This window comes from Loxodonta africana, chromosome 4 (assembly GCF_030014295.1).
Source record: "Loxodonta africana isolate mLoxAfr1 chromosome 4, mLoxAfr1.hap2, whole genome shotgun sequence".
NCBI classification, from domain to species: domain Eukaryota; kingdom Metazoa; phylum Chordata; class Mammalia; order Proboscidea; family Elephantidae; genus Loxodonta; species Loxodonta africana.
The window spans coordinates 88,448,330-88,475,070 of NC_087345.1; the positions used below are offsets into that span (position 1 = coordinate 88,448,330).

At 42.3% G+C, this 26,741-nt stretch overlaps 2 protein-coding genes across 24 annotated transcripts in view; one reads left to right on the forward strand and one right to left on the reverse strand.

The window, feature by feature from the left end:
• MAP3K12 (mitogen-activated protein kinase kinase kinase 12) overlaps positions 1 to 5,325 on the forward strand; it is a 19,823-nt gene extending 14,498 nt beyond the window's left edge. For all 4 annotated transcript variants that reach the window (XM_064284133.1, XM_064284132.1, XM_064284134.1 and 1 more), the window contains one exon: positions 479 to 5,325. In XM_064284133.1, the coding sequence (XP_064140203.1) occupies positions 479 to 577 (99 nt within the window). In that variant the 3' untranslated portion in view covers positions 578 to 5,325. The remainder of the gene's footprint in view (positions 1 to 478) is intronic.
• Positions 1,945 to 24,508, reverse strand: PCBP2 (poly(rC) binding protein 2). Of its 20 annotated transcripts, none has more exons than XM_064284162.1 (15): positions 24,381 to 24,508; positions 22,052 to 22,193; positions 21,419 to 21,442; positions 21,295 to 21,327; positions 20,616 to 20,732; positions 18,803 to 18,934; positions 17,091 to 17,219; positions 15,939 to 16,013; positions 13,994 to 14,086; positions 12,857 to 12,898; positions 11,524 to 11,596; positions 10,944 to 10,982; positions 9,951 to 10,003; positions 8,362 to 8,531; positions 1,945 to 2,354 (listed from the first exon to the last, which is right to left on the reverse strand). In XM_064284162.1, exons 2-15 carry the CDS (start codon positions 22,118 to 22,120, stop codon positions 2,318 to 2,320), a joined length of 1,086 nt encoding a protein of 361 aa, XP_064140232.1. In that variant the 5' UTR covers positions 22,121 to 22,193; positions 24,381 to 24,508; the 3' UTR covers positions 1,945 to 2,317. The 20 variants fall into 20 exon arrangements, with proteins under 20 accessions (XP_064140232.1, XP_064140231.1, XP_064140216.1 ...); XM_064284161.1 differs by having other exon boundaries at positions 9,951 to 10,006; positions 15,939 to 16,025; positions 21,419 to 21,457; XM_064284146.1 differs by having other exon boundaries at positions 9,951 to 10,006; positions 24,381 to 24,486.
• Between the last annotated feature and the right edge of the window lie 2,233 nt (positions 24,509 to 26,741).

The following is a 26,741-nucleotide window of genomic DNA, read 5'->3' on the forward strand; positions in this document are numbered from 1 at the left end:
ACAGCACAACTGAAAGGTGACCAGGTTTTCAGCACGGGGAGCTGGTTATTGAGAGCTTTTGGGGACACAGGGCGGTGGAATGCAGAGTACAAAATTCAAGGCCAGAAAAAGAGCTATTTAACCTTCAGTGTTAACACCGAGCAAGTTAGTCATTACTGAACCAGTTTCCTCCCATGCCAAAAAGACCCAATATCCATGTGGTGGAATTTAAGATGCTTTACCCATAGTATAGAGCACCTAGTATGGTATCTTGCATACAAAATATATGGTAGTCATTAATTGCAGCAAGGCAGAAATCCTGAAACTAGAGGAAACTGGTGCCTTGGGAAATGGCCTGAACAATTTTGAAACTCAGAAGCAATAAAGTCAGTAAGCTGCTGACTTAAGATCCCAATGAGGGACACCCTAAAAGAATCTATTTGTAAGCCAAGAAATGGTGAGTCTCACCTCACTGCTTTTCAACTCTATTCCTTAACAGGGCCCTCCCAATCCTGAGGATTCAGACTGTGACAGCACTGAACTGGACAACTCCAACAACGGCGATGCCTTGCAGCCTCCAGCCTCCCTCCCTCCATGAAAGCCACGATTATTCCCTGTACATAGAAAAATATTTATATAAATAATATATATGCGCCACATAATCAACCGAGACAGGGCTATCCCAGCCTTAAGTCAGCTCAAGGGAGACTGACACTCCCCACCCCTTACCAATTCACCTGATAACACTCTAGGGTTGCTGGCAGCTGTGGAAATGACAAGTACTACCCTAGAGCTGTGGGTAAGGGGAAGCTGGCCCCCTTCCTGCTTCAACCCATTCCTTATGTTCAGCAAGTGGTTAGGCAATAGAAAAAAGCCAGGCTTATCGCCTATGTTCCTCTATACCTTTCACCATCCCAGGGAGCAGGAGAGGGAACCACTTAGACCGCACTTTTTCTGTTTTCCGTTTACTCTGTTTACACATTTTGCACTTGGGAGGAGGGAGACTAAGGCTGGGTCCTCCCCTCTGAGGTTTCTCAGGTGGCAATATAACTCATTTTTTTGTCTTTCCATTTCTCTGCCCAAACCCTGGCTAAGGGCCATGGGGAAGGTTAGGAGACTGTGATAGCATGTGATGGCTCAGGTTGAAGGGCTGGGGTACTGTTCAAGCCCCTGATTCTATCCTGGTGCCTGATTTGGGTGGGGACTGTCATATTGTAACCCCTGTGAAAAACAATGAAATATAACCACTCCATGCAGGCACAGCTGTTGAGGGTTTTCTTGGTGAATGAATGGGGTAACATACATGGTAAGTAGGGGCCTTGGGCTCCTGACCTTATCTGAGGACTCTGGACAAGTCACTTCCCCTTTTGTGCCTCTTCTCACTAAATGAACATCACTTCGAGCTCCAACCTAAACTTATCTGCAAAAATGGCAGGAAATGCACCTAAATGATTTTAGTAGAAGGGCAGTAGATCTTTAACACCCAGCCTTGTTATGGAGAGAGGACTGTAAATGAACAGTTATTATAACACATAGAGGAGAGACAAGTTTTTAGTTTAAAATGTGTAGGCCTGGACAACATGAATCCTAGCCAGCCAGGCATGTTTGGCAGCTGCCACACGCATGCGTGTCTATTAGCCCCACCCCTGCCCAGTGCAAGCAGCAGTACTTGCCTACTACTCACAGATATATCCTAGAAAAGACTAATCCCCAACCTGTGGGGCACAAGTTTTACAGGGACCAACCAAGGGCACAACCAGCTGGCTATAACTATTATGTCAAGAACAGACAGGATTAAGAGCCACAAAAAAAGATGGAGTGGTTAAACAGAAGAAAACATCTTAATTGGAATAAAGACTTCCATTTAAAACCCAAGCAGGGTCCTTGTCCTTTGAGAGATAAAAGGTACAAAAATAACAGCAAGACAACAGGAATAAAACCCACATGAATCACTGTGGCATCCAGTTTCTATTCACAAAGGAAAAGCTCCAGTCCATCTTTTAATTTTTTTGAAAAATTCCTGACATTACAGAACTAAACTGAAATGTATTAATATTCCACTCTTACATATCCATGACAAACAGAAAAAAAAATTCATGAGCCAAAAAAAAACAGGGAGAAGCTTATAAAACTAAATATGGATCTCAGCATTAACAGCTGAACAAAGAAAGGAATTAAAACGCTTTAATTAAAAAATCACGAGTGGATGATAAAGTGTAGAAACCGAAAATTTACAAACTATTTAAAACCTGGAATCGCTGACTGTTCAGAAACGACACAGATGGGTCATGGGTGGTGGTGAACAGCAGAAAGGGATTATGGATGGATCTGCATTGTTCTAGCTGCTCCCCATGCCACCTGTCTCCGAGGAAAGCCTGCAACAGAAACAAATGAGAACTCAAAATTAGTTTTTCCAGTGCCCAGGTGCACCTCACCTCCCAAACTTTCAGCCTGGTTTGTGAAATGTGAAGGAAAGTAAATAACAATCAGTGTTTCAGTACCATGGGAGGCATTTTAAGATTTTTTGAATTAATCGGTACTGCGATCCCTTTAACCCCTATAATCCAAGCTTTTTGAGACAAATTACCTCAGAACTGAGGGGAATAGAGCACCTTGGTCACCAGTTACTGTTGTCCCTTCAAAGTATGTCCTTTGGAACCTTTGTTCCAAATATGAAACACACTCTCAAGTCTCCTTAGAGGGTGGTCACAATGCACAAAAGCATTGTTTCTTTACTGCTGAGCTTATTTTAGCTCTCCTAAATTGCTGCTAAAACATCAGTTTAGGAAACATTTATCCGAAAGCCTAAATGAGGCTAATAATCCTGAGACAGCTCACAGAAACCTTCCCTCTAGAATAGCTGAGTTTCTCTACCAATGGGTTATTACGTAGAGGCGATGCAGTTTTTAACACTAAGGGATGTGAAAGAGGGAGCAATAATTCTGGATCAATAAAAATACTTGTTTTTAGGACTAGTTTTCAGGATTTAATGGTGTTAGACAAAATAATTTCAGTTTCAACATGTGCCTAGCTCATTCTGGAATCTCTTAAGTCTGTGGTATTCTTGTAAACCAATTCTCCATCCAAATATGTCTGGCTACAACGCCATTTTGTTTCAAATAGGTCATCGGAGAACCTGTAATCCAATTTTGGGCTTTGAGGGGAAGATATTTAGGTGTTCCACATACTTCATGATTATTAACTCCCATTTTTAATAGAACTGAATGTTTAAGATTCAGTTCATAATGTTACATAATAAACATCGCAAGTTTACTGGAATAACCTACTTGTGGTATCTGGTCACAAGAACATGACAATCCCCATGTGTAACTCTTCGACAACGCAAAGCCAAAAGCTGGCTACAATAGGGAAAAACCAAGGGCCAGGGAATAGAAAGGTTCTTCAGTAACAAACTACATTTACTTTTAAGCCAGAAATGGTTTCTCTACCTCAGCATGAAGGGAAATATTTAGTCCTTCATAGAGGTAGATTCTTGCCAACTTCAAAATGAGATTGATCTAGGGGGAAGATAAATAGCCCCTGAATTAAAAAAGAGTTCAGTGGAAACTATTTGCTAAATGGAATTTTTTAAAGGGCCAAGAAAGGACCTGCTGGGTACAGCTTAGATCTAGGCCCTAAAATAATTAAGCTCATACAAGAAGGTGACACTCTAGCCCCAAAGACCCTAAAAAGTTGAGAAAGAACTGTTCAGAATTTATGCAAAGCCTGAGCAGGGATATAGGGGCAGAGGCAATGAGAAGAGAAAACCAAACTAGGAACATGTCCAAAAGGACATATTTCCAGATGGACCACATAGGGGAGCTCTAAGCTTTTAAAAATTTAACACCAAATACCTCTGGAGGTGGTGATGGTACTCTGCCCCTTAAATACCTGGATTCCTTCCCATCAATCCTTCCCTTAGGGATTACTGGTTAGGTAAAGAGGCCTTCCAGTCAAGAACTAGATAAAATAAAAAACCAAGTCCCTGGTGGAAGATGGGATCAGCATGACTAAATCCTAACTACAGAGGAGAGCTTACCAAGGGAAAGCTGAACCACCCAATAAGGGAGAAAAAAAACAAGAAAAATCCTACCTGGACAGTGAAATGGAAGTATGCCTCTCCAATCCTTCATGCAGACTTGGGATGCATTTTTAACACTAATTCACAGGCCCAATCTGGGACTGACTGGCCATAATAACATCATAGAATAATATACTGAATATACATGAGCAGTAAGTCTTTTAGCAGTGTAAGCCAAAGGGAATGTGGGAAAGGTCATCAGTGAAAAATCTCTGCATCAAGTTCTCTATGGCCCTGGGAAGGCCAATACACTTTAATTACCCTGGTAGTATTTATTCTGGTTGAATGAATGAATATCAGAGGTCTTCTACCATTGTATCTAGAGTACTTCTATTTTTTTATGGAGAGAGAACTGTGCCAGTCTTGGGATAAGAAAAAGAATAAGCTTCAGGGAGAGATGTACATTTGAGTAAAAGTAAAGTACGAACTGTTAGTTTTGCCTAATTACTTATGTGATCTATGAATTTAAATTCTTTAAGGCCTCTTTTTTTGTCTGTAAAATGAAGGAACCGATGAGTTACAAATCAGTTCATCCTTAAGGTTCTTTCCAAACCTAAGCCTGTAATTCTCTACTCCTGATAGCACTGGTGGGGGAAAGTGTAGCCAGGAAATAGAAGGAAAGGTAAAGGAACTATGTGGAATCATCAGAATTGGTTTAGGACGACTGGACAGAATCCAGAAACATCTTGGGTGACACTATAGGTTGACTGTTCAAGATTTATCACAGAAGAAGGGTAATGGTAATATGGAGGACTGCAAACAGAAGCTGTCAGCCTTTCCCACCATGTGCCCCACTCCCCGAAACCCTGGGCGAAGAGATAACGTCTCTTTATGTATGCCCTGTAAAAGTTTTGCACGGTAAGCACTCACCAGGGTAAACAGAAGCCTGGAATGGACACCCTTACTACCTGCTGTTGGCAAGGTAAGGGAACTGAGAATTCAAATAAACTGTTCTTCACTAAACAAGCTTCTTGTCAATTATGAAGGATCCTCATAATCTAAACTGCCACAGGTCCATATTCCTTTGAGTAAAGAACTATAAAATTTAACCTGACATATAAAAAGGCCCAAGTCAGTTTTATAGGCTTCCTAGTTGAGCAGCCACAGGTTTCACACACGTTCCCACCCCTTTACCCTTCACAGCACACAGGGCACTAGGTTCTTAGGTGGCAACTTTATTACAACTAGAAACACCAATCTGGCCAAGAAGGCCTGCTGATAACCATTAAATAATTTAAAAAAAAAAAAAAAAGATCAACGGATAAGCTTTTATTCATTAACACAGAGCCTAACACATTGTCATATTGCAAGGCAGAATAAAGCTACAAAAAAGGTAACAGAGTAAGAAAGAGCAAAAACTGTGGTTCTAGATAACGAATTCAACAAATCAGACTCTGAAACAGGCACTCAGCTCAAGGCCTAAGCCTAAACAAGGGTTACCATACTGCTCCCACCCTACCCGCCACCCCCCTTTATCCCACCAGAGTAGTAAAAAGGAAATGGTCACAAGCTCACAATTATTTGGTTCTCACCAATATTAACAAAGGAAAACAAAATGAACCAAGAAATACTTGAGGGGAGGTCTCAAGGTATGCAATCAATAGGGGGAGAATCTCTGTTTCTCGCCTTTCAGTTTGTTAGTTACACACGGCACCGCAGAGGTGGTGGTGGTGGTAGCTGAAGCCCCGGTACCCTTAGCAGCAGACACAACATTTAGAGCCAGGAGAGGGATGGGTTTCATGCCAAGAAGACTGGAGACACAAGGGGCGGTCGGAAGAGGGTTGGGGAGGCTGGAGGGTGCGTCGGAGGTCCCCGCTGTGGCGAGTGAGGGGGTGGTGGTGGAGGAGGAAGAAGAAGAAGGGGTGGAGGGTTGAGAGAGGTTGATGCTGAGGTGATCAGGGATCGTGACGGAGGCTGCCTGGGAGGAGGGTTTAGCGTTTTCTAAACTGTAACAGAGGAAAAAAGGAACAAAAAAAAAAAGGGTGGGTGGAAGGGAAGACCACAAAAGGGAAAAAAGTACAGGACAAAAACTGCTTCAGTTATCAGTAAGTGTCTTTGGTTGCCAATTAGGAAGACCTAACACCAACTTATGAATAGTTTCTTTCTTTGCCTGTGCCCCACCCTCTAAAATGCCATATTCCATTCCTGAATGTTATTTATTAACTGCTACAGTGAAGAAAAAACTGACAAACTGAGTAAGGAAGAAAATCACAGAACACGTATTTCCACGTATCTGACACACTGACCCAGCCGAAAAGTCAGAAAAGTATGATTTGAGGTAGAAAATGAAAGAGTATTCATCTAAAAACAGGGAGGAAATCTCTCATCCATCCATCAAATGTCAATTACCCATTCTAATGGAAAATCAAGTATCCAGCAATTACTTGTGTAACTTTGGAATGTTAATTAGCAGACATTTTAATTGTTTTTCTCTAGTTAATACTGAAGTTTGCTTCCATGTCCACAGCAAACTAAGCAATATATTAAGATGCAAAGGGACAAGAGTCCAAAGCAGATCACTGAAAGGAATGTAGCATTTTCAAAGAAAAACGCTGAGAGCAGCAGTGTAAGATAAGAACCAGGGAAGCTTCGTTTCTGGTGGGGTGGTGATAAGAATAAAAGGCTCTTTGTTTTTGACTATACTTCTAACGTGGACCTTACAGAACTGAGAGAGGAATTCAAGCACTGTTGAAAAATTCATGTTTAAAAAACAAAACAGACAAAAATTATGCTGTTTCTAATCCTAAAATAAGCTCCAAATCAGTAATATCCTGCAGTTCCCAAATGTCTGCGTGTGTTTAAGCCAGGACTGAAGATATTTGTTCAAGTCCGTCTGGACAATTCACCGCACAACAGCAGAGACTTGATTTTGTTTGCCTTAAGTTCGAGGGACAACTGCGATCCATAAAGTAGGGGACACAGAAATCAACTACAGAAAAGGCCCAAACTGCTACCATGAAGAATCAAATTCTCAGCAGAAATGCTCAGAAGCAAAGAAATTCTTCTTGCCTAGTATTAATAAAACCAGTTTGATATCTGTACTCAAACCAGGCCAAAACAAGGAAATTTATCTTTGTGCATAGTCCTTGATGCATTAAATGAAGCTTTTAAAATATTTTGGCCCAAATTCATAGCTTCATTCAATAGCATGATCCTGAAGAGTAGTAACTCTAGGTCAGGAATCTGAGGTGGGGAGTTCTGCTTCCTTACAGTGTAGCCATTGACCTAGCAGGCAAGTAGGTCACATTTGAACATTATCTGGCAATATTCAGAGCAAGCCTACCCAAGCACAGGAAAACAATTTCCAGCTTCTAAGAACTTGATTCTTGGCACTTAACACTCCCCATACCTCAGTTAGAAACAAACAAAAAAAGCTTTTGAGAACAGCCATCTGAATAAAGCTTACTACCATCTCACTCTGAACATTAAAGACTTGCGGTGTTTGGTAGCTAAACAAGAAAGCAGATGTGGACACAGAAAAGTTTTCTCTACATAAAAACCAGGACCTCGAAGGCATGAAAAGACTTAAGGCAAGCAAGTCAGAACCACCACTGGGGAGTAAGTTTGTCCATTAGACTGTGACCAGTCCTGCTACAATCTCAAGTGCAGTAATGTTAGCTAAGTTTGGATAATGAAAAAAAAAAAAAAAAAAAAAACCTCAGAAAGTCAGTCATTAAGGGATGACATAGGGAAAATACCATTGGCATTTCTGAAGCATTCTAAAACTCTGCCTCCACTTTTCCCCCTAAGTCTGAACAATGCAGCATATTTGCAATTTGAGAAAAATGGATGTTTTTAGGACAAATAATGGCTACTTCCAAGAAACTGCCTTGCTGTCACGTTACCTTCATCATCCTTACTGCATGTAAGGGTGGCTTTGGACCCAAGATCAAACCAGTGAAAGAAACACTGGATCTACGTGACATGTACTGTAAGAGAGGACCGTAACTGGTTCTGACATTCAGTATGGGTGCCTAGCCACTGTCTTAACAGTGAAGACAGGCTTCAACCTTTCCACTCTCAAAACCATCAAAGGTCAAATGTAAACAATCCATTTTCCCCCATGTAAACTTCCTGCAATCTGGTTGCCTCTTTCTGCTACACTAAGGATGAAAGAAAGTGGGGCTAGACAATAGGGCTAGAAATTTAAAAAACAAAAACCCCAGCACTCTTTTGCAAGCTTCACCTGCCTATATGCCCAAATCCCAAGTAATTCTACATTTAATAATACACTGTTATCTTTCCCCCATACACACAAAATTATGTTATCATCAGTAAAACATAAAGTAGAGAACCCTTACCTGACATTGATTAGATATTGAGCCAGGCTAATGCTGGCAGCAGATCCAGTGATGGTAACCTGCCTATCAGTAGATCCTTCCACTGGGTTCGCAATTTTGATCTGCGCCCCAGACATCTGACGGATCTCATTGATTTTGGCGCCTTGACGCCCGATTATGCAGCCAATCAACTTAGGGAAGAAAAACAACAAAGCACACCAAATTAAGAAAGGTTACATGGCTAGGCCCAAGAATTCCATCCCATTCCTCTGGATTTCACAACTTGGGTGCAAAAACAAGACAATGGAAACTACTACCCGCATTCTACACTTCTCTACCCATATACTTCTGATCAGACAGCATTACAGATGCAGTCTCGTAACTTCTACTCTATTCTTGTCTGACCACTAGAAGTCATGAGTCAATTCTGAGCTGGCTGACTTTGAGCTGGCTGACTTCTAAAGTCCAAGCATTGTTGTTATTAGTTGCCAATGAAGTCCATTCCGACTCATGGCGGCCCCAAGTGTGTCAGAGTAGAGCTGTGCTCCGCAGGATTTTCACAGCTTGTTACCTTTCAGAAGCAGATCGCCAGGCCTGGATCTTGTGAGTGTGGGTTCGAACTGCTAACCTTTTTGGCTAGCAGACGAACACAAGTGCTTAATAATAGCTTGCGCCACCTACGGACTCTGTCCAAGCATTAGCACCTCATTATTTCCAGAAAACAAGACTCTCTCCCCTTCTAACCCAGCGCTGTCGAGTCGATTCCGACTCATAGCGACCCTTATAGGGCAGAGGAAAACTGCCTAGGAGCGCCTGGTGGATTCGAACTACTGACCCTTTGGTTAGCAGCTGTAGCACTTAACTACTACGCCACCACGGTTTCCCCTCCCCTTCTAAGAGCCCTAATCCTGAACACAATAAAGCAGAGCCAAAATGACACTAACCCTAGTGAGATGGCTAAGAATAGAGAAAGACAGAAGTTTCTTCAGTTTTTGGCAACAAGATCCTTCAACTCCGTCTGCCATGATTACCACCTTCCTATACTGACAGAATTCTGATTAATTATTTTCAAAAGCTTACGCCTTAAGGAAAAAAAAGAGGCCTTTATTTGTACTGTCAGTACACAGACACAACATGTGGCTGCTGAGCACTTAAAATGTGCCTTGTGAGAATGAGGAACTGAATTTAACATTATTCTTAATTTAAAGTCGAATTTAAGTAGCCACATGTGGCTAGTGGATACCATGCTGGATAGGACAAATCTAACATTCAAGGACCATTGCCCCCAAAACTTTAACAGTGATTTGATTCAAATAGAAAGGAATGTTTGGTGTAAAGTTTTTCAAAAGACAAATGGGAATTTCCATTCAAGACAAGTTTCTCTCTGCTTCATCATACCTCACGTAGTTTTATCAACTTTCTCTACCAATTTATACTTCAGATTTCTACATGTAACACACATACCCAGATACAAAATTGTAATCTATTTCAGTGTCTAAAAATTTCCATTTTCTTTCACTAGGGCTTAAGAGTACCAGAACAGTGCTGAAAAGACTTCTATTCTTTAAAACCAATTTTATTTTCATTGCACACAACTCAGCGACACTTACATCATTTGGAATGGTGAGTTCATGAGAAGTAGTCTGAGCAGATGCATCCAAACCTGCTAAAAGACAGAAGAGAGCAAGAAAGTTCAATGCACAGCATACAAAACCCCACTGATTTGCACATTAACCTAACAGAAGGAAACAAACTGGAAACCCAGCATTGGCTGTTGGGATTCATCACTAACTTGGAAGCCTCCAAGGAGGAAAGGGGGAAAGGGGTGTAGAAATAATGCTGGAAAAGATTCTTCCGTACACTCCCTCCAAGAGCTGATTTTATGCCATTTCCTGCAAAGCCCAGGCTATTGGGGTGGAGGGGTGGAAGCAAGGGGCAAGGGATTATGGTATCCTCAAAGAGGACCAATATCTAAACATCAAGTCCTTCTGCACTTCTATCCCTTCTCTGCTTAGGATTTCCTACTATGTTCCAATGTTATCTCACCTGATGCTCATGAGCACCAGTGCCAGTATCATGCCTGCTACTGGGTACCATGGACTTTTGGCACACGTTCAGAGTTGCTTTAAATATACCTGTATCAGATTTACACCCCCACCCCAACCTTCTAACCTAGACTTGAAGGTCAGATTAAATGAAATGGCAGTCAAATGAGGGAAGTTCATTTCTCCAGACTTATTCTCTATCTTTTGCTCAATATTACTTCTGGTTATTATTTTTGTTTTCCAAATAAAAAGAAAAAAAAAAAATCCCATTAGTGAACAGCCATACCCATCTATGACACCTGGAGTGAACCAGGCCAGCTGGCTAACCCTCAAGCCTAGTCCTGCCCTCAGCTGTGGCTACTGGTCTCAACAGTTTTAGAAGGGGGTTGGCCAGATCCATCAAGGGACCCTTTGGGGGCACCAGGCCCACCCCTTTGCTCTCTCAGCTCCTCTCTGCCATGTGCACATTGCCGATATGGTTCATGGGCAGTGAAACAAGACTCCCACCAGTTTATTAATATAACAGTAGAATACTACAGATTTTTTTTTTATCATTACCCCAATAGCCTTTCACCTCTGGAGAGCTGGATTCAATGCCTGTTAAGATACAAGTGAAAATGAGTTTGGTGGTCTCATCCTAACCCTATCGGACAAGTTATTCCTTATACAGAAAAAAAAAACCCAAAAACAAAAAAATGAAAATAACAAAACAAAACAAACAAACAAAACAAAAAAAAAACACTACACAATTTGGCACAAATGGGTTTTCTCTACCCAGGTCTATGAACAGCTGGTGGAGAGAAAGGGGGTGCCAATCAGATCAAGGGGGCAGCAGTCAGGATGGGTTAGAAGAAATACCAGCCTACCCTCTGCCTGACAAGCATCCCCAGACCTCACCCCCAAACCTTCCAGGGCTTTTTTTTGTTGTTTTTTTTTTTTTTAAGAGTAACTTATCCCAAATGAAAACACGTTAACAAACACATTACCTCCATGGGTTTAGCCATAGTAGACAGGCAAGTCTAAACCAGCAGGATGCTGGGTAATGAAGTTTGTTTTAAACAGATGTCAACCTGAGACCTTGGGGCTGGCCTCTGTCTTGCACTACACCTTACAGAAATACACACTGAGGTATCCGTACCACTGAATCCAGTGTTGCCGTGCGTCATAGGGAAATGAGACTGTTGCATTGCCAACTGGTGCAGCTTGGTCAACTGCAGAGAGGAAATAAGGGAGGTTCGCATTAGAAGAGTAACAGAGCCAGGGCTCAAGCATATTCAGATTTGAAAATGCAGAGCTCCTGATCCCCAAAGTTGACTCTATTACTCAAAATACAATGGAGGGTATGGATGGGGCTTAAATCAGAGTCCTGGGGATTGGCAAAATATGAAAGTTAAGGGTTAGAAATACAAAGGGTGTCAGTATAAGAGAATGATGCAGTTTGGGCGTGTGAAAAGAAAAGCAGCAGCACCCACTTGACAACCATCCCCTTGTGGGCTACTCAATGAAGGTTGTTTACAGCCATTGCAACAGTTGCCCCAGGGACAAGCACAGACAGGCTAGGTAAACAAACTGTGCAGTGGTGCTAGGGAAAACACACCATGCAGGGTTCTATCAGTACTGGGATGAGGGAAGGAGATGAGGGGGCAGGGAGACTGCAAGGAGAGAGATTAAGAAACAAACTAGGTTTAACAACCAATCCCCTAACCACCACTGACTTCTGTAATTGTTTTTCTTCATCTATATAAACTGTCCTGACTGTTGTAAAACAATTCCTCTTCAAGTCTACTTCCCCACCTTGGGACCTACCACTAACCAAAAGCCAAACTCAACTTTCCAAGTCTAGATACTCGGAGCACTTGAAAAGGTTAGTAAGGATAAAAGAAAAGTGCCGGAAAAAAATACCATTGAAGTCTGAATATCTGTACTTTTAAACACGAGTTTTCAGTGGCAGGAAAGGTTCCGAGCTGAATTCCCAAGTGCTCAACCTCCTATCCCTCCCTGTGTGTATGAGCCGCATCCCATCCCCACCCCTCCAAATGCTTTTTAAATTATCACCCCAGATGGATGAAAACCCAAGGGCAACCCAACCTCCCACTTCCCCCCATGGAAAGGAGAACTCCATGCAGGGAAGCGCAGTCCACTGTTAATTTACACTGTGCAGAGAGAACAACGACAGTATACCATAAACATTTTACTTTTAACAGACTGATCTAAAACATGGGGGAGGGCATGAACTGATAATCTGTTGGGTTGTAATTTACAGGGGTTAAATGCCAAAAGGCAAACAAGGTGTTACTATGCCCTGATAAAGATTATTTAAGGGCTGAAACCACGTGGCTCACCTTGTGAGGAGAACAAGTTAATATTGCAAATGTTTAAGACGCAACTCACTTCTGGCTACTCTGGAGAAAAGCGACAATTTTGGATGGGGGAGGGAGCTGTTTGAAACAAGAAGTGAAAATAAAACTTACATCTGGCTGTGGAATGGCATACTGTCCTTGAATGGTATAGGCCTACAAAAGGAGGAAAACAGTTCCTATTAAAAACCAATCACGGACAGCCACCCAGTGGGGAAAAAAGACAGATTTCAACTAACCAAGAAGCCAGAGTTGAACTAGAGAATGGGGAGGCCAGGGATTGAGGCAGTACGCAGTATCAAATACAGTCAGACCCACGTTGGCCTTCTTTGAACACTAAGTAAGATGACTATTCCAGGGAGCCTACAAAAGGAGCCAAGTACCCTGCAATCAAAGGCAAAATATACTTATCTGTTTTTTAATAAAAATCTAGGAAGTAAAATTAAGCAATGCCTCTGTTGCCCAAGCCCCACCCTCCTCCCTGTATACAAGTTAGCCTGAGAGGAATGTGGTCTCTTCCCTTACCACCCCACCTCTTCTCCTGCCAATCATGGTGACTTGAATGATTTGCATCTGCGCAAACCTAGAACGGCATGTTTCAAACACTTCCCTTTCCGTATCATTTTTCTCTACGTTCACCTTTAGAACTTAAATGCACTAGAAGCTAGCTGGATTCCTAACACTAGGCAGCTGACCACAGAAACACAAAAATCCCTGTGCTCCAATTCCTCCTTTCTCCCACAATCCCTCCCTAAAAGGCACTTGCAGCTCCCACTATGCCCTCCTCCCCCCACACCATGGCTTCCCAAAATGGGAGCTGGGTCTTCAGGACAATGGGGTGGAGGTCGAGGAGGAAAAGGGAATAGGAAGGGAAGGAGTAGCTGTTTAGGATGTGAAGCTTCTCACATCACAGTGGCCAGCACCCCAAAAGTGCACCCAGGGGGGTGGGAGGAGGGTGAAAATGGGGTGGCAGGAGTGGGAAATGGGGAAGAGGGGTTGAACCAAAAACCAAAAAAAAAAAAAAAAAAAAAACCAAAAACCAAAAAAAAAAAAAAAAAAGAGTTGGTGTTACCATCTGGTGGGCTACGCAGCCTGTGTGAAATGAGCTGGGGGGGGGTCAGTCCAGGTCCCCGTGGACAGGTGATGTCCACAGCACAAAAATCACCAGCGCCACTGGCCCCCCGCGTGTTGGCAGTCTCGGCTGAGGCGGAAGGATTGAGTGAGCCTTGGAGACTGAACATCCCCTCTCACCTCTAGAGGTGGTCCCTCCAGGTCAGGGTTGAGGCACATGGACGGGGTGGTGTGGGGAAAGCTCGCACTGTCGCTGCCTGTGCTGTACCTGTCCTGTGGATAAATAGAGGATTTCAGTCTCCAGGGCTGTCAATCCGGCACCTTTGTCACCAGCATGAAATTCATACAAAAAAAAGTTGTTTATTTTTTTCCTTTAAAAAGGAGCTCACAACACAATTTGAAACGAGCTGTAATCAATGAATTAAAAAAAAAAAAAAAAAGTTACCTACTGGCAGCTTTCACACTGCGTATTTGAATTATCTTCAGTAGGAATGAAGGGATGGGCAACGGAGCTGATGCCAGCTATTGGCCAGCGTGGGATTGAGCTGAACCCCTACAGAGCCCACTTTGCCACAAAGGAACAAAAGACACAAGTCCATCTGTGGACACTGCATAAACTGGTCCGTTTAAAAAGGCTCGTGGTAACGATCCATGGCAGGGCCACTCATGGAAGCTGCTGCAAGCTTTTAGAGGTGGTCAACTGAATAAAGGGGAGGGAGGTAAGGGAAGCAAAGAGGTATGACGGGGAAGGAGGGAGGGGAAAGGAAGAAAAAGGGAAGGGAATTGAAGCAATAATTGTAAACAGACAGGATTGCTGCCACACAGAATGGGGTGTTTTATAATCCCAAATGACAGTGGAGAAATCCAGAAGAGCAGGAATCTGGAGTTCCTGGGGAGAAGGGAAAACTCTTACAGCTAATGCTCCTTGCTACAATAACTAACTTTTACTTATCCTTCCAAACTGACTGAGAATCCTTTGACCAAACCAGTGTGTACAAGGTTAGTGCAAAAAGCAAGGTGCTGCACTTGCTGACTCAAGGCAACTCTATGACTTCATTGAACTCTAGTCAAAACTCCCAAAACTCCCAGAATTGTGTGACAAACTAAGTCCCCAAAGCCTTGCTCAGCTTTATGCTAAGTCAATACAATGTGAATGAGACGGACTTAGTTTATACTTTCCCTATAAATGGCTCCCAGGTCAAATGCAAGTAAGATGGAACCAGATGCTTGTAAGAGGCCAACCCCAAATGCAAAATGACACTTTGAGCAACGCATTTGCACCTAGGAATCTACGAAAAATGAAGGTCATTATTTCAAAAACTGACCTACCAACAAAGCATAAAACTACAGTGGTGCTGATCAGTGCTCTTGTCACAACAACCTGACTTTAGAATAAACCCCATGCCAAGGATCAAGAGTTGAGGTGGGTGAGGAAGGAACAGAGGCCAAGGGAATGCTTTGGTGCTCTTACTGCAGCACCAAAAGTCATAGCACCACAGCCCAACATGCTTCCCCCCTTCTATTCTTGCACACTGAACCCTTACCCCAGCTGATTTCAGTTATGGCATGTGGGTTCAAACCAGTGTTTATGAGGTTAAGAGCCTGGGGAACAATACACTGGAGTTTGGGAGTGAAGGGGTAGGAGGAGGCGAGGTGAGGTGAGGGGAAGGGGAAGTTTGTAGGACACTCAAGTTCAGGACCCCCAATTCTGAGAGACCACCATTCAGAATCTCCTTCAGAGGTCCAACTCTTTGCTACCTTTATTCAGACCTCTAAAGATCACCCCACACATATAAAAAGCATGGGTGGGGTGGGGGCAGAAAGTAGTGACACCAAGGTAATTTAATCCTTTCTTCTAACCCAACCCCCCTTATCAAATGTTAATTACCTCCTCAGAGTGCCTACAAAACTTCCATTGCCTGCTAGAAATTAAACAAGGGCTTAGCATTCATAGCTTTCTCCAGTACAAAAAAAAAAATAACTAAATAAAACTAGAAGCAGGTCCAACTATGGCCAGAGTACAGGTTTCGGCAAGCATGCAGAGTGGCCTCATGTGCTGCTGGCAAAATTGACATTTTAAATACAATCCTTGATCATTCTAGGCCACCAGTAAGAATTTTCTTACCTGACCACCTGCAAAGATGACTGGAGAACTGGACGGCTTGGGCCGGTACGGGATGGTCACGCCCTTCGGGGGGGACTGGGAGAGAGTCAGAGGGGGAAAAAAACAAAGAGAGATAAGGTTTCAAAGCTGCTTCAGCTGTGTGGCTTAAGCTCACACAGGTCATTTAAACTAAAAACTGTGTATTTCCATCCCCTCACCTACCAACGCTGTCTCTAAAAAAAAAAAAAATTTTTTTTTTTTTTTTAGAGACTCTGGCTATATCTAAAAATCATCTTCAGAGTTTATTTGCCTTTAAAGCAGTAAGATGGTTTGTGGACTACACAGCTCACACTAATTCCCATCACGGCAAATGCCCCTGTAACAAGCTTAGGCATTATTTCCACTTCTTTAAAGTAAATCTAATGAACAAAAAAGCTTGTATGTGTACATACACATACTTTAGTTGGTAATTCCTAGACTCTTACATTTCTGCCTAAATAGGAAATAAAGCCAGAACAGGAAATAAAGGGCCCCAAAAACTATATCCAGGATAGAGATAACTATCATAAACAGGTTTAAATCCCTAAGGTTTTACTAACCCTTACTTGAAATTCTACTTTTCTTTCTCACCAACATGGGACCAACTCTAAACAGGTTTAATTTCCCTTAATTTTGCTATTCTTTTAATAGAATGGTGTATCATCAAGATCTCGTAAGTCATTTGAGAAAAACCATTATAAACACATTTCTCTAGTACATGTAAACCACTGTTTTGAAGACAGTCCTGCTTTTAAAGCACAGAAATTCATTTAAAGAACGTGTCAGTGTTCCATGTAGTCAAAAGATCATAATCCAAGCGCCAAGTTAATTTTGTTCTCAGGAACCCAAATACACATTTTCCCACTAAGTCCGACAAGTCAATCTTACCCTATCAATCTTCCAAGAATTGCTGTGAACCAAAAGATCACTGCTGCTTAGCAGTTTCTATTTTTGATCACAGACATATAAAAAGTAAAAGCTGGGGGAAAGAAAATATGAACTCAGAGAACCTCTTCCCCACCACTATTGGAGGCTTATAACAACTTCACCTAATTGTAGTCTTACTAAATATAGATCAGTCCCTCTCCCTAGATTTCCCCTCCCCCCATTCTCAGCATGAGCCTGAGGGCTTACCTCCAACATGACCACGCAGATCTGTTTGACACACTCAATGATGGATTGCGGAATGCCAGCAATAGTGATGGCCCGCTCAGTTGAGTTGGGGAGCATATCTCCGGCCACCTGGACCTGAGCCCCTGTACTCTTTGGGGGTAAAAAGAAACTGAGAATCAGACAAAAACAGCTCATGCTCTTCTAATCCCTTCCCACAGCAATTTTATTCTAAAGCTCAGTAAACACTTATTCCATCCCTTATCTCCCCCTTTAAATCCTCCCTTCCCCACTATTCCTTATTCCAAATAGGACTATTTAATCAGTTAAAAATAAGTTAGCCTCTGAGAGCCAAAAATAAGCCTGAATAACAGCCTAAATTTAACCTGATCTCAAGAAAAAGATCCTTGTAGACAATTTCCTCAGAGCTAATAATAGCTTCAGGGGTCAAACAATACTACCACATTTGTCATCTACTTTTCATTCCCTTATTAAACAAATTATTACATCAAGACTGGGAATACACCAACGAACAAAATTAAGATCCCTGCTCTCGTGGCGTGTACAACAGGCTCCCAAAACTCAATTCAGCTTTCCTTTAGCTGTTCAAGTTTCATACCAACACCCAATCCAATAACCCCCAGATACAACTAAAAGCTTCCGTAATTCAATGGAACTTCAACAATTTCAAAGGGTATAGGATTACAACTATACCCCAATGTGTCTTCCCATTTTCCCCAAGTGGTTTAGAAATCTGGCCAGTAAACTGCTATTATTATATATTAAACTGTAAAACTGTAATCTCTTCAGACACCAAAAGTTATTTAGGCCTTCGGAAAAGCTGCCAAAGAACTATAAAAAAAAAAACAACGGAAACTGATCATATGCGATAGTTAGAAATTCTACTTAACTTTTCACATCCTGAATTGTTAAAATTTTTTGTTGCAATATATATAAACAAACCAAAACCCAGTGCCATCTAGTTGATTCCGACTCATAGCAACCCTACAGGACAGAGTAGAACTGCCCCAAAGAGTTTCGAAGGAGCGCCTGGCGGATTTGAACTGAGGACCCTTTGGTTAGCAGCCATAGCACTTAACCACTATACCACCAGGGTTTCCATTGTAATATATATACATAACAAAAAGATCAGGATTAATGGTCTGACTGGGACCGGAGGGACCCCAAAAGACATGGCCCTGGGACTCTCTGTTAGCCCAAAAGTAAAACCATCCTCACAGCCAACTCTTCAGGCAAAGATTAGACTGGACTCTAAAACATTAAATGATACTTGAAAAAAGTGTGCTTCTTAACTCAAGTAGATACATGAGACTAAATGGGCAGCTCCTGTTCAGAGGCGAGATGAGAAGACAGAAAGGGACACGAACTGGTTGAATGGACACGAGAAATATAGGGTGAACAGGAGGAGTGTGCTGGCACATTATACGGAGAGCAACGAGGGTCAGATAACACTGTGTATAAATTTTTGTTGCAGAAACCAATACTAACTATAAACTTTCACTCAAAACACAATAAAAAGTAGAAGTAAAATGTAAACATAGCAATTGTATAATTTTATTCTAAGATCAAAGTCTAATCCTCTAGCATTTCTATTTTAATAAAAATCTTTACCTCATCGAATGTAAACTTATTCTGGCTGTTTTAAGAGCTAATAGAGAAAACCACACTTAAAACAAATAGGTGACATTTCTAAAGTAAGCACAAAAGTTACCAACCTCTCGTATTTCCTTGATCTTGCAACCACCTTTCCCAATGAGAGAGCCACACTGACTAGCAGGGACCACCAGCCTCAGGGTGACTGGGGGTCTACTGGCAGCTGTGCTATTGGTCATAGAGCTGCTGATGTCCTGCACAAGAAAGAAAATTACACCAAAAGGACATATGGTTATGTAGATCCCTGGAAGCCCATACTGCCATGAAAGAATCACTTAGCCTTCATCTTATAAGGGATGTCATGATCCACCATAGAAATGTGAATGAAATGAATACAGCCTCCCGAACTATTTCTGCAGTGAAGACAAAAATTCCTCAGATTTATATCTGCCTTTATCCTGAAAGAACAGTTTTTTTGTGTCTTGGTAGGGAGAAAAGTTTTCATTTCTTTTGGAAATTACAGTTAACTGTGCAAAGGAAAACAATACTGAAGTCAAAACTAAACATTATAAGATGAAACAATCCAATTCCACATTCAAGCCACCAATTCTGTTCTCTGCAAGATGTTAGGAAGCTAAAACGACTATGTACTCTTTATCACTGCTTTATTTAATTTTTTGATATTACCATTGTACAGACAATAAAATTGAGTTTACAGTACTTGCCCCAATCACATCTAAAAAGTGATAAATTTGAAATTAAAGACTGCACTGGCTCCAAACCCATAGTCTTTGGTATTACAATATGCTACAATCAAAAAGCCAGTTAATTTTAGCCTTCTGAAGATCGATGGTTTACACATCACTCACTCCTCAGCCTAGTCTCTACCTAGTAGCTAAACCTAGAAACTGCTGAAGCATAAGCCCCTAAATTCAACAAGTTTCTTATCTGATTAGAGAATAGATTTTTAAACGATTTTTTAACACACAGCTCTGGACTAGCAAGGTACTGCTGATTAACAGAGAACACTTCTGATCTTGGCAAGGCTAAGATTTCAGGCACCATTAAGTATCCAAGCACCAACCAAGCAGCAGCCAAGAGAAGCTCTCCTCAGTGTTGAGTGTCAACTGCACAATTAGCTGCATTACTGCAGGAGGGGGAAGGGGCTGAGGACAAGACCCAGGACAATGGGTATTCAGCCTGTGAAGGTTGTTTGATGGGAAAAAAACTTCCTTCTGCCAAAAAAATCTTCCGATATGAACATTTTGCTTCTGATAACCCAGGAAACATGCACTCTCCTCCCAAATACCGCTTGACTTTTAAAAATAACTGCATCCAGGATTGGCACATAGCTGCATTTAAATTATACTGGTGTTCATCATGGCCCCTTATCACTCAACTGTGATTTAGAGAGAAATAGTCAACTCAGTAGCAACAGGTTTGGTTTTGTTTTTTTTTTTTAAGTTGATCAAAACAGGGGTGCTACACCTTAAAAATTACTGTGCAAGAAATAAAAATAAAATACGCTTGTTTACCTCTCAAAATATTTTACACTGAGTCTCTGGAAATAGTCAAGCAATCTATTTCAATAATTCAAGTGATTTACTTTTTTAACTACAAACAGGTAAACGTGGAGGGAAGCTGAGGGGGAGTAACCCAAGGTCAGGTTGATTCCAACACCTAGTAACCCTACAGGACAGAGCAGAACTGCCCGAGAGGGTTTCCAAGGAGCGGCTGGTGGATCCAAACTACAGACCTTTGGGCTGGCAGCCTTAACTCTTAACCACTATGCCACCAGGAAGAGTAGAGGACCAATTCACAGATTTTTATGATTCACCCTGACCCTGAATTTTAACAGCCCTTAGAAAAGCACAAAGCTATCTAGAAACACTCTAAAATGAAGAATGGTAGAAGAGAGGGGAGGGAACAACAAACCTCTTCCAGTTTGTCAATGATCATGGCAAAGGCTTTAAAGATGGCATTAGTGGGTCCAGCCAAAGTGATAATTCTCTCAGGACAATTCCCTTCTGAGATGTTGATACGTGCACCACTCTGGGTAAGAAACAAGCAAAAGAAGTTAAGTGGTCAGAGATCTGTGCATGCATAAGCTATTTAAAAAAAAAAAGAAACTGCTGCTGTCAATTCTGACTCATAGCAACCCTACAGGACAGAGGAGAACAGCCCCATAGGGTTTCTAAACAGCAGCTGGTGGACTCGAACTGCCAATCCTTTGGCTAACAGCCAAACTCTTAAACAGTGCACCACCAGGGCCCCAATGTGAGCTATACAGCCCTTTCTAAATAAAATGGGCAAGGACTGACTACATACACAATCCCAATACAAGACAAAGTCACTATCACTTCAAATACTGCTCCATGTTTGTCTTCAAACATAGCCTATAGCCAGCTACCTTGTCCTAAGTCCTGAATGAATTCTGAGACTTGCCAGAACTACATCTTAAACAGCATACTATTTGCCGTTACAAATAAGCCAAAAAAATTCCTGCAGCTTCTATTAAATTATTCCCTCTTCTAATTCTCATTAAACAATTTTTTTCTTTTCTGAAGGTTTTTAACCTTCCAAGATAACAATCCCAGAGCCCTCCAAAACTCACCTCTTCGCGCATCTTCTTAACTGATTCTCCTTTCTGTAAGAGGATAAGCCAAGTGTGAGCTCCAACTGCTACTTCAACCCAGATTGACTAAACAGTAATAACAGTTGAAGTGAAACTGTCTTACCTTTCCGATGATACTGCCAACTTCCTGCAATGAAGAAAACTACTATCAATAGTGTTAATAAGAGGAAACTCAGGAAAAGCGTTCATTATCATGAAAAGGAAATCTTAGCTGCCCAGCTAACCAACTGCTGTTTACACTAATTACTAAGGCAAAACAGTAACAGAAATTTTACAACTTAGGAAGAAGGGACTTAGGTATTCTCTTTGCTCAGAACTTCAGAGTGAAGCTACCAAAGAATTCTAAAGGAATAATGATGCAAGGGTGATTAAATATTATCTTTGTTTAATATAAATTATTTTTAAAAATACCAACTATATCTTCCTTTAAGTTTTCTAAAACTGTTCAGACAGGGAAAATCTACTTATCACAAATGTAACAACCTCCAAGAAAAAACTCTTATCATCTTGGTAAGCGATTACATCTCTGGCTGTAGCCTTCTAGTTAAGCTTTGCCTGCTCAGTGGAGCTTCCTAGTAAAGTCTGTCCATTTTCCCACTATACTCAGCTAGAGGAGAGTGCTAAAGCCAGATACCCCATGGTGCTAATCTGATGAGCTCCAAGATGCATGCTCTCTCTTCCTGGCCCCTCCCCTAGCAGTTACTATGACCCAATTTCCCAAGCAGCTGGTGCATACCTTTCCATGCATAAGTAGCCGGATGGTAAGAGTGACATTTAATCCACCTTCAATCACACCGGTGTCCATGTCGAGCAGTGTTCTGGGGAGATGGACTTTTGAGTGGTCAAGTCTTTGGTCACTGGTGGGGGAAAGCCAAAAACTGAAATGCAAACATGACCAAAATCAGAAAAGGGGGGGGGGACAGGAAATATTTCCCAGTTATTTTCCCCATTATTGTTTTCTAATTGACTCTTTAACAGCCTATTAGACAAGGGATTTGCATACATCTGGCATAAGGGCATAATGACCAACATTTACAGCTCAGGTTCTATTACAGGGCAGGGTAGGCGACTTTCCAATCTGCTCATTAGTTAGGTAGGGTTTCGCTGACTCTCAGGATGAATACAGTTCCTTCAATTGGCAACTGTTCTAAGGGAACTGCTGAACGTGCACCAGTTGTCCTTCAGCAGAATAAGCCTCAACAGGATACAGGTACACCTGAAAATCATGAGGGCAATCCTCAAATTAACCACCTACATACAGTGAGGACAAATGACTTTTGGCTTCCCTGTTCTTAGTGGCAGCAATTTCTACTAGAGAAACTGAGATGTATAACACAAATTTCAAAATGCTGACAGATGGCAAACAATATACAAAGATTTAAGTCAACAACCCCACTGAAAAAGGCACTATTTGAAATGTCTTCCATTCAGGCTGGGGTTCCACATTCCTCTTGGAAAACGATTCAAATAATACATTAAGTACAGGCTAAGTCCTTTTCCTATCTCCTCTCTTAACCCAACTTGACAGTAACACAGATTTGACAAAATTTTCTTCCAAAGAAAACAATTAAAACTATTGCTAAAATTATTCTGTGATTGTTTTAAACAGCAGCAGTAACATGCCTTCCTTAACTATTCTCTAAAATAATGTTCCTAACATTACTGCTTGGAATAACTGATTAGTCCATGTTTAAAAAATAGATTTCGGTTTTGGATACACCTTTACCTTCAATGCCTCACCAGGACCTAAAGGATCTCTTCAATTTGCTAAATTTCTCCAATGACATTTTCACTATCCAGCCTTTCAAAACTCAATGTCAATAACATCTCCTGGATGCTAGTTCTCCCCCTTCGCAAAACCAGCCACCTTTTAAACCTTGTTCTAATACAAAGCTCATACCCTAAATATTAAAGTGTTATCATTCTCATTATGGGAAACTGCCCCGTGGTTACCTAGAGAATAAATAAATATAAAAGAGAAGTCTTGCATATTTAAAGCACTTCATAACCCCATTTTCAGAATATAATTATGGGCAAAATCCCAGAATTCACTATTTTCCTCTCACGGAAACACAATAGTGCTTGGTGAGGGAGAGCATTACGTCCATAAAAATTATTCTTTTAAATGAAATACGGTAAAAATCTGTCAGCTTAATTCCTGAACCCCACTCAAATGTAATAGGAAGCACTTTCCAAATACCACACATATGCAACTTCTAAGGGAAACTGAAAACCTATTTGAACCCATTTCTTGAGGTAAGACACAAAGATGCATTTCTAACTCCAACCCATCCAAGTAATCTAAGAAATCCCGGTCATACTTTTCTCCTGTCTAGGTCAACACAAATGTACCCAATCCCAGCAATCCAGCTGTTAATCCTGCAGTCTATTACTCCTTCTCCTATAAATAGCTCGGTCTGGGTCTACATCGGCAGGCATTTTGTAATTTCAAAATTCGTTACCCCAGACAACGTCCTGAATAACTCGATAACTGGGAGCCCGTCTACCCTTTCTTTAACTCGGCAGCCCCCCTCCCCTCGGTCATCCAGGCATTTTCCACTTGAAGAAAAAAAAAAAAAGCCCCCCCTTCCCCGACTAAAAAAGAGGGGGAAAAAATAAACGGTTCGGTCAGGGGGGGGCGCTGCGATCCAGGGGGAGGGGCCGGACTCGTAGCGCCTCCTCGTGTGGCTGCGCCAGCGCCTGACCCCCGCGGGGAGCCGCGCTCACCCGCCGGGCCAGCAAGCCGGCCATCGCCTTCCCCCACCCCCCTCAACCAACAAATCCACCGCCGCCCCCCCTGCCGCGCGCGCGCCCTCCTTGACTCCTGCGCAGCCGCCACCGGGAAAAGGCGGGGGGAGGGGGGATTAGGCCCTGCGCGAGGCCTACTAGGCCGCGCTGGAGCCAGGGCCTCGCGTGAATGGCCGGCCAGGCAATGAAGGAGTAGGCGCTTACACGGGACTACGCGAGGCCGGGGCTCGTGACGAGGACTGGAGCCCGCTAAAAAACGTAGCAAGAAGCGAAACAGGCGTTATAGCCGGGGGCGGAGGGCTAATTTTTAAGCTTACCTGCAGGCGCGAGGCGACTGAGGGGTAAAAGGGGAGCGGGCGGGAAGGGGAAGGGCGGGAGGCCGGGGGCGGAACAATAGGGGCGGGCGGGAAGACAAGGGGGGCCCCGCGGGCGGGCGGAGGAGGAAGGGGGGGGTGGAGGAGGAGGAGAAGGAAGGGGGAAAGAGACCCCGGGGCGGGTGGAGGGCGGCGGAGGGCGGGCGGGCGGGCGGGAGAGGGCGCAGGCGGCGGCTGCTCCGGCTGCTGCCTCTGCTGGTCTGGGAGGGGGACGGGGCGGAGCGGCCCGCTTTCAACCCCGCGCACCCTTCGACCCCGGAAGCGCTAACCGCCCGGGGGCCGGCGAGTCGACTGCGTCCTCCAAACCTTCCCCACGCAATGCAGACGGCCTCCCCAGAGCCTAGAGCGGCTCCACGGACAGCACTGACACTAGCGAGACGACTGGTAGGGGATGGTGAGATGTATGATAGAGCGACCACGTTGGGGCGGGGAGGGAACTAGTGGCCCCTAGCGGACTGGTTGGAAAGCTCAGGTGCAAGTGCCGAGAGAGGTGCAGTCGTCACGGAACAAGGGGAGAAGAAAAAGGTATGGGTGGCAAGAGAATGCTGAGACGGGAAAACCCAGTAGTACACAGCAATACTCGAAAAAAGGAAAAAAAAAAAAAACTAATTCTCCACATTGGAGGTGGCTATTACACCAACTCTTCAGTCTGAAAATTGGTAATTAAAAGGAAGGAATTGAGCGATTACCCTCCCTTTTTAGGAAAAACAGTAGTTCATCCACAGTTGCTAAGAGAAAGCTCTTTTTTTAAAGAAGTCTAGCTAATAAATCTAGAATGAAAGAGTTAGAAAATCACCATTCTGCAACCCAGAATGAAATAATTCATTCAGGCAAGGATCATCGATCATCGAAACTTTAAGTGAAAGGCTGTTAGAGAACAAGATGTTATGCTACCAAATATCACCCCAAATGTTATTTGCAAGTCACACAGTGAAAAACATAACTTTTCAGTGGAGTCACCACCCTACCAAGTAATAACGTTTTGCATCACAACATTGTGTGGTCCTTGATAAGATGCAATAAGTACACCAAACCCCATGCCATCAAGTCGATTCTGACTCATAGCAACCTCACAGGACAGATAGAACTGCCCCATAGAATTTCTAAGGAGCTCCTGGTGAATTCAAACTGCCAACCTTTTTGTTGGCAACCTAGCACTTAACCACCACACCACCAGGGTTTCCAGGTAAGTACACATCATCATCTATTAAGTATTCTTGCCAAAAGAATCTAAATCTAATCAATCCTTTAGATCTAACTTCCAATTTACAGGAGATATAGAAGATATAAAGAAACAAGTTAAAAACCACCACACTACAATAATCAGCAGCTCCAGAATGTGGGGCATTCTACAAAACAACTAGCCTGGTCTCTTCAAAAACATATCAGGTAGATAGGAGAAATTTAAAAAAGCATACTGACCAAAAGTAATGTTATAATGTGTGGATTTTATTTGGATCCTGGTTTGGAAAAATATATATGTAAGACTTTTTTGAGACAATTGAGGAAATTTGAACATGAACTGAATATTAGGTTAGGAAGTATATCTAATTTTCTTAAGCTTGATAATGAAATTGTGTTTATGTAGGCAAAATTCTTCTTAGGAGGGGCTTGATGAAATATTTAAGGGTGAAGAATCATGATGTATACACTTTCAAATGGTTCACATAGGTGTATCGATAAAACATATGACAAAATGTTAATAACTGTTAAATCTAGGGAAACCCTGGTGGCGTAGCAGCTAAGTGCTACGGCTGTGAACCAAAGGGTCGGCAGTTCAAATCCACCAGGCGCTCCTTGGAAACTCTATGGGGCAGTTCTACTCCGTCCTATAGGGTCGCTATGAGTCAGAATCGACTTGACGGCACTGGGTTTGGTTTGGTTTTTTGGTATTAAATCTAGGTGGTTGGTATATGGGTGATCATCATTGTACTGCTCTTTAAACTTTTTATTACAATTTTCATAATAAAAATTGGGAAAAATATGATATGGAATGGAACAAGATCAGCAAAATGCTGATTATTATTGGAGCTAGGTGATGGGAAGATAAGAGTTTGCACATTAAAAAGTTTTTTTAAAAAACCATAGAGGAGCTCTGGCAAGAAGTAAAGCAAAATAAGGAGAAAATTGAAGGAGACAGCAGATACAGGGGTATTATTGTAACTTGTTCAAGTCCTTTGGGCATCTGTTCTGGCCTTAATATCAGTTAAGTTTTATCGGGCAGTTCCAATTCAGCGGAGTCACCTGAAGGGGAATAGCTTCCTGAAGCGGAAAATAAGACTTGGGAACTCCAATGCCTCTTTA

Bases quoted from the DNA above. Each gene is read 5' to 3' on its own strand.
- PCBP2 (XM_064284161.1), bottom strand. From the start codon at position 22,120: ATGGACACCGGTGTGATTGAAGGTGGATTAAATGTCACTCTTACCATC. The intron at 11,597-12,856 runs GTAAGTTTTATT...TCCTCTCTGCAG, and splicing joins ATGCCATTCCACAGCCAGAT to TTGACCAAGCTGCACCAGTT. The intron at 10,007-10,943 runs GTAATGATAAAA...TCTGTCTTTTAG, and splicing joins AGAGGTGAAAGGCTATTGGG to CAGGTTTGGATGCATCTGCT.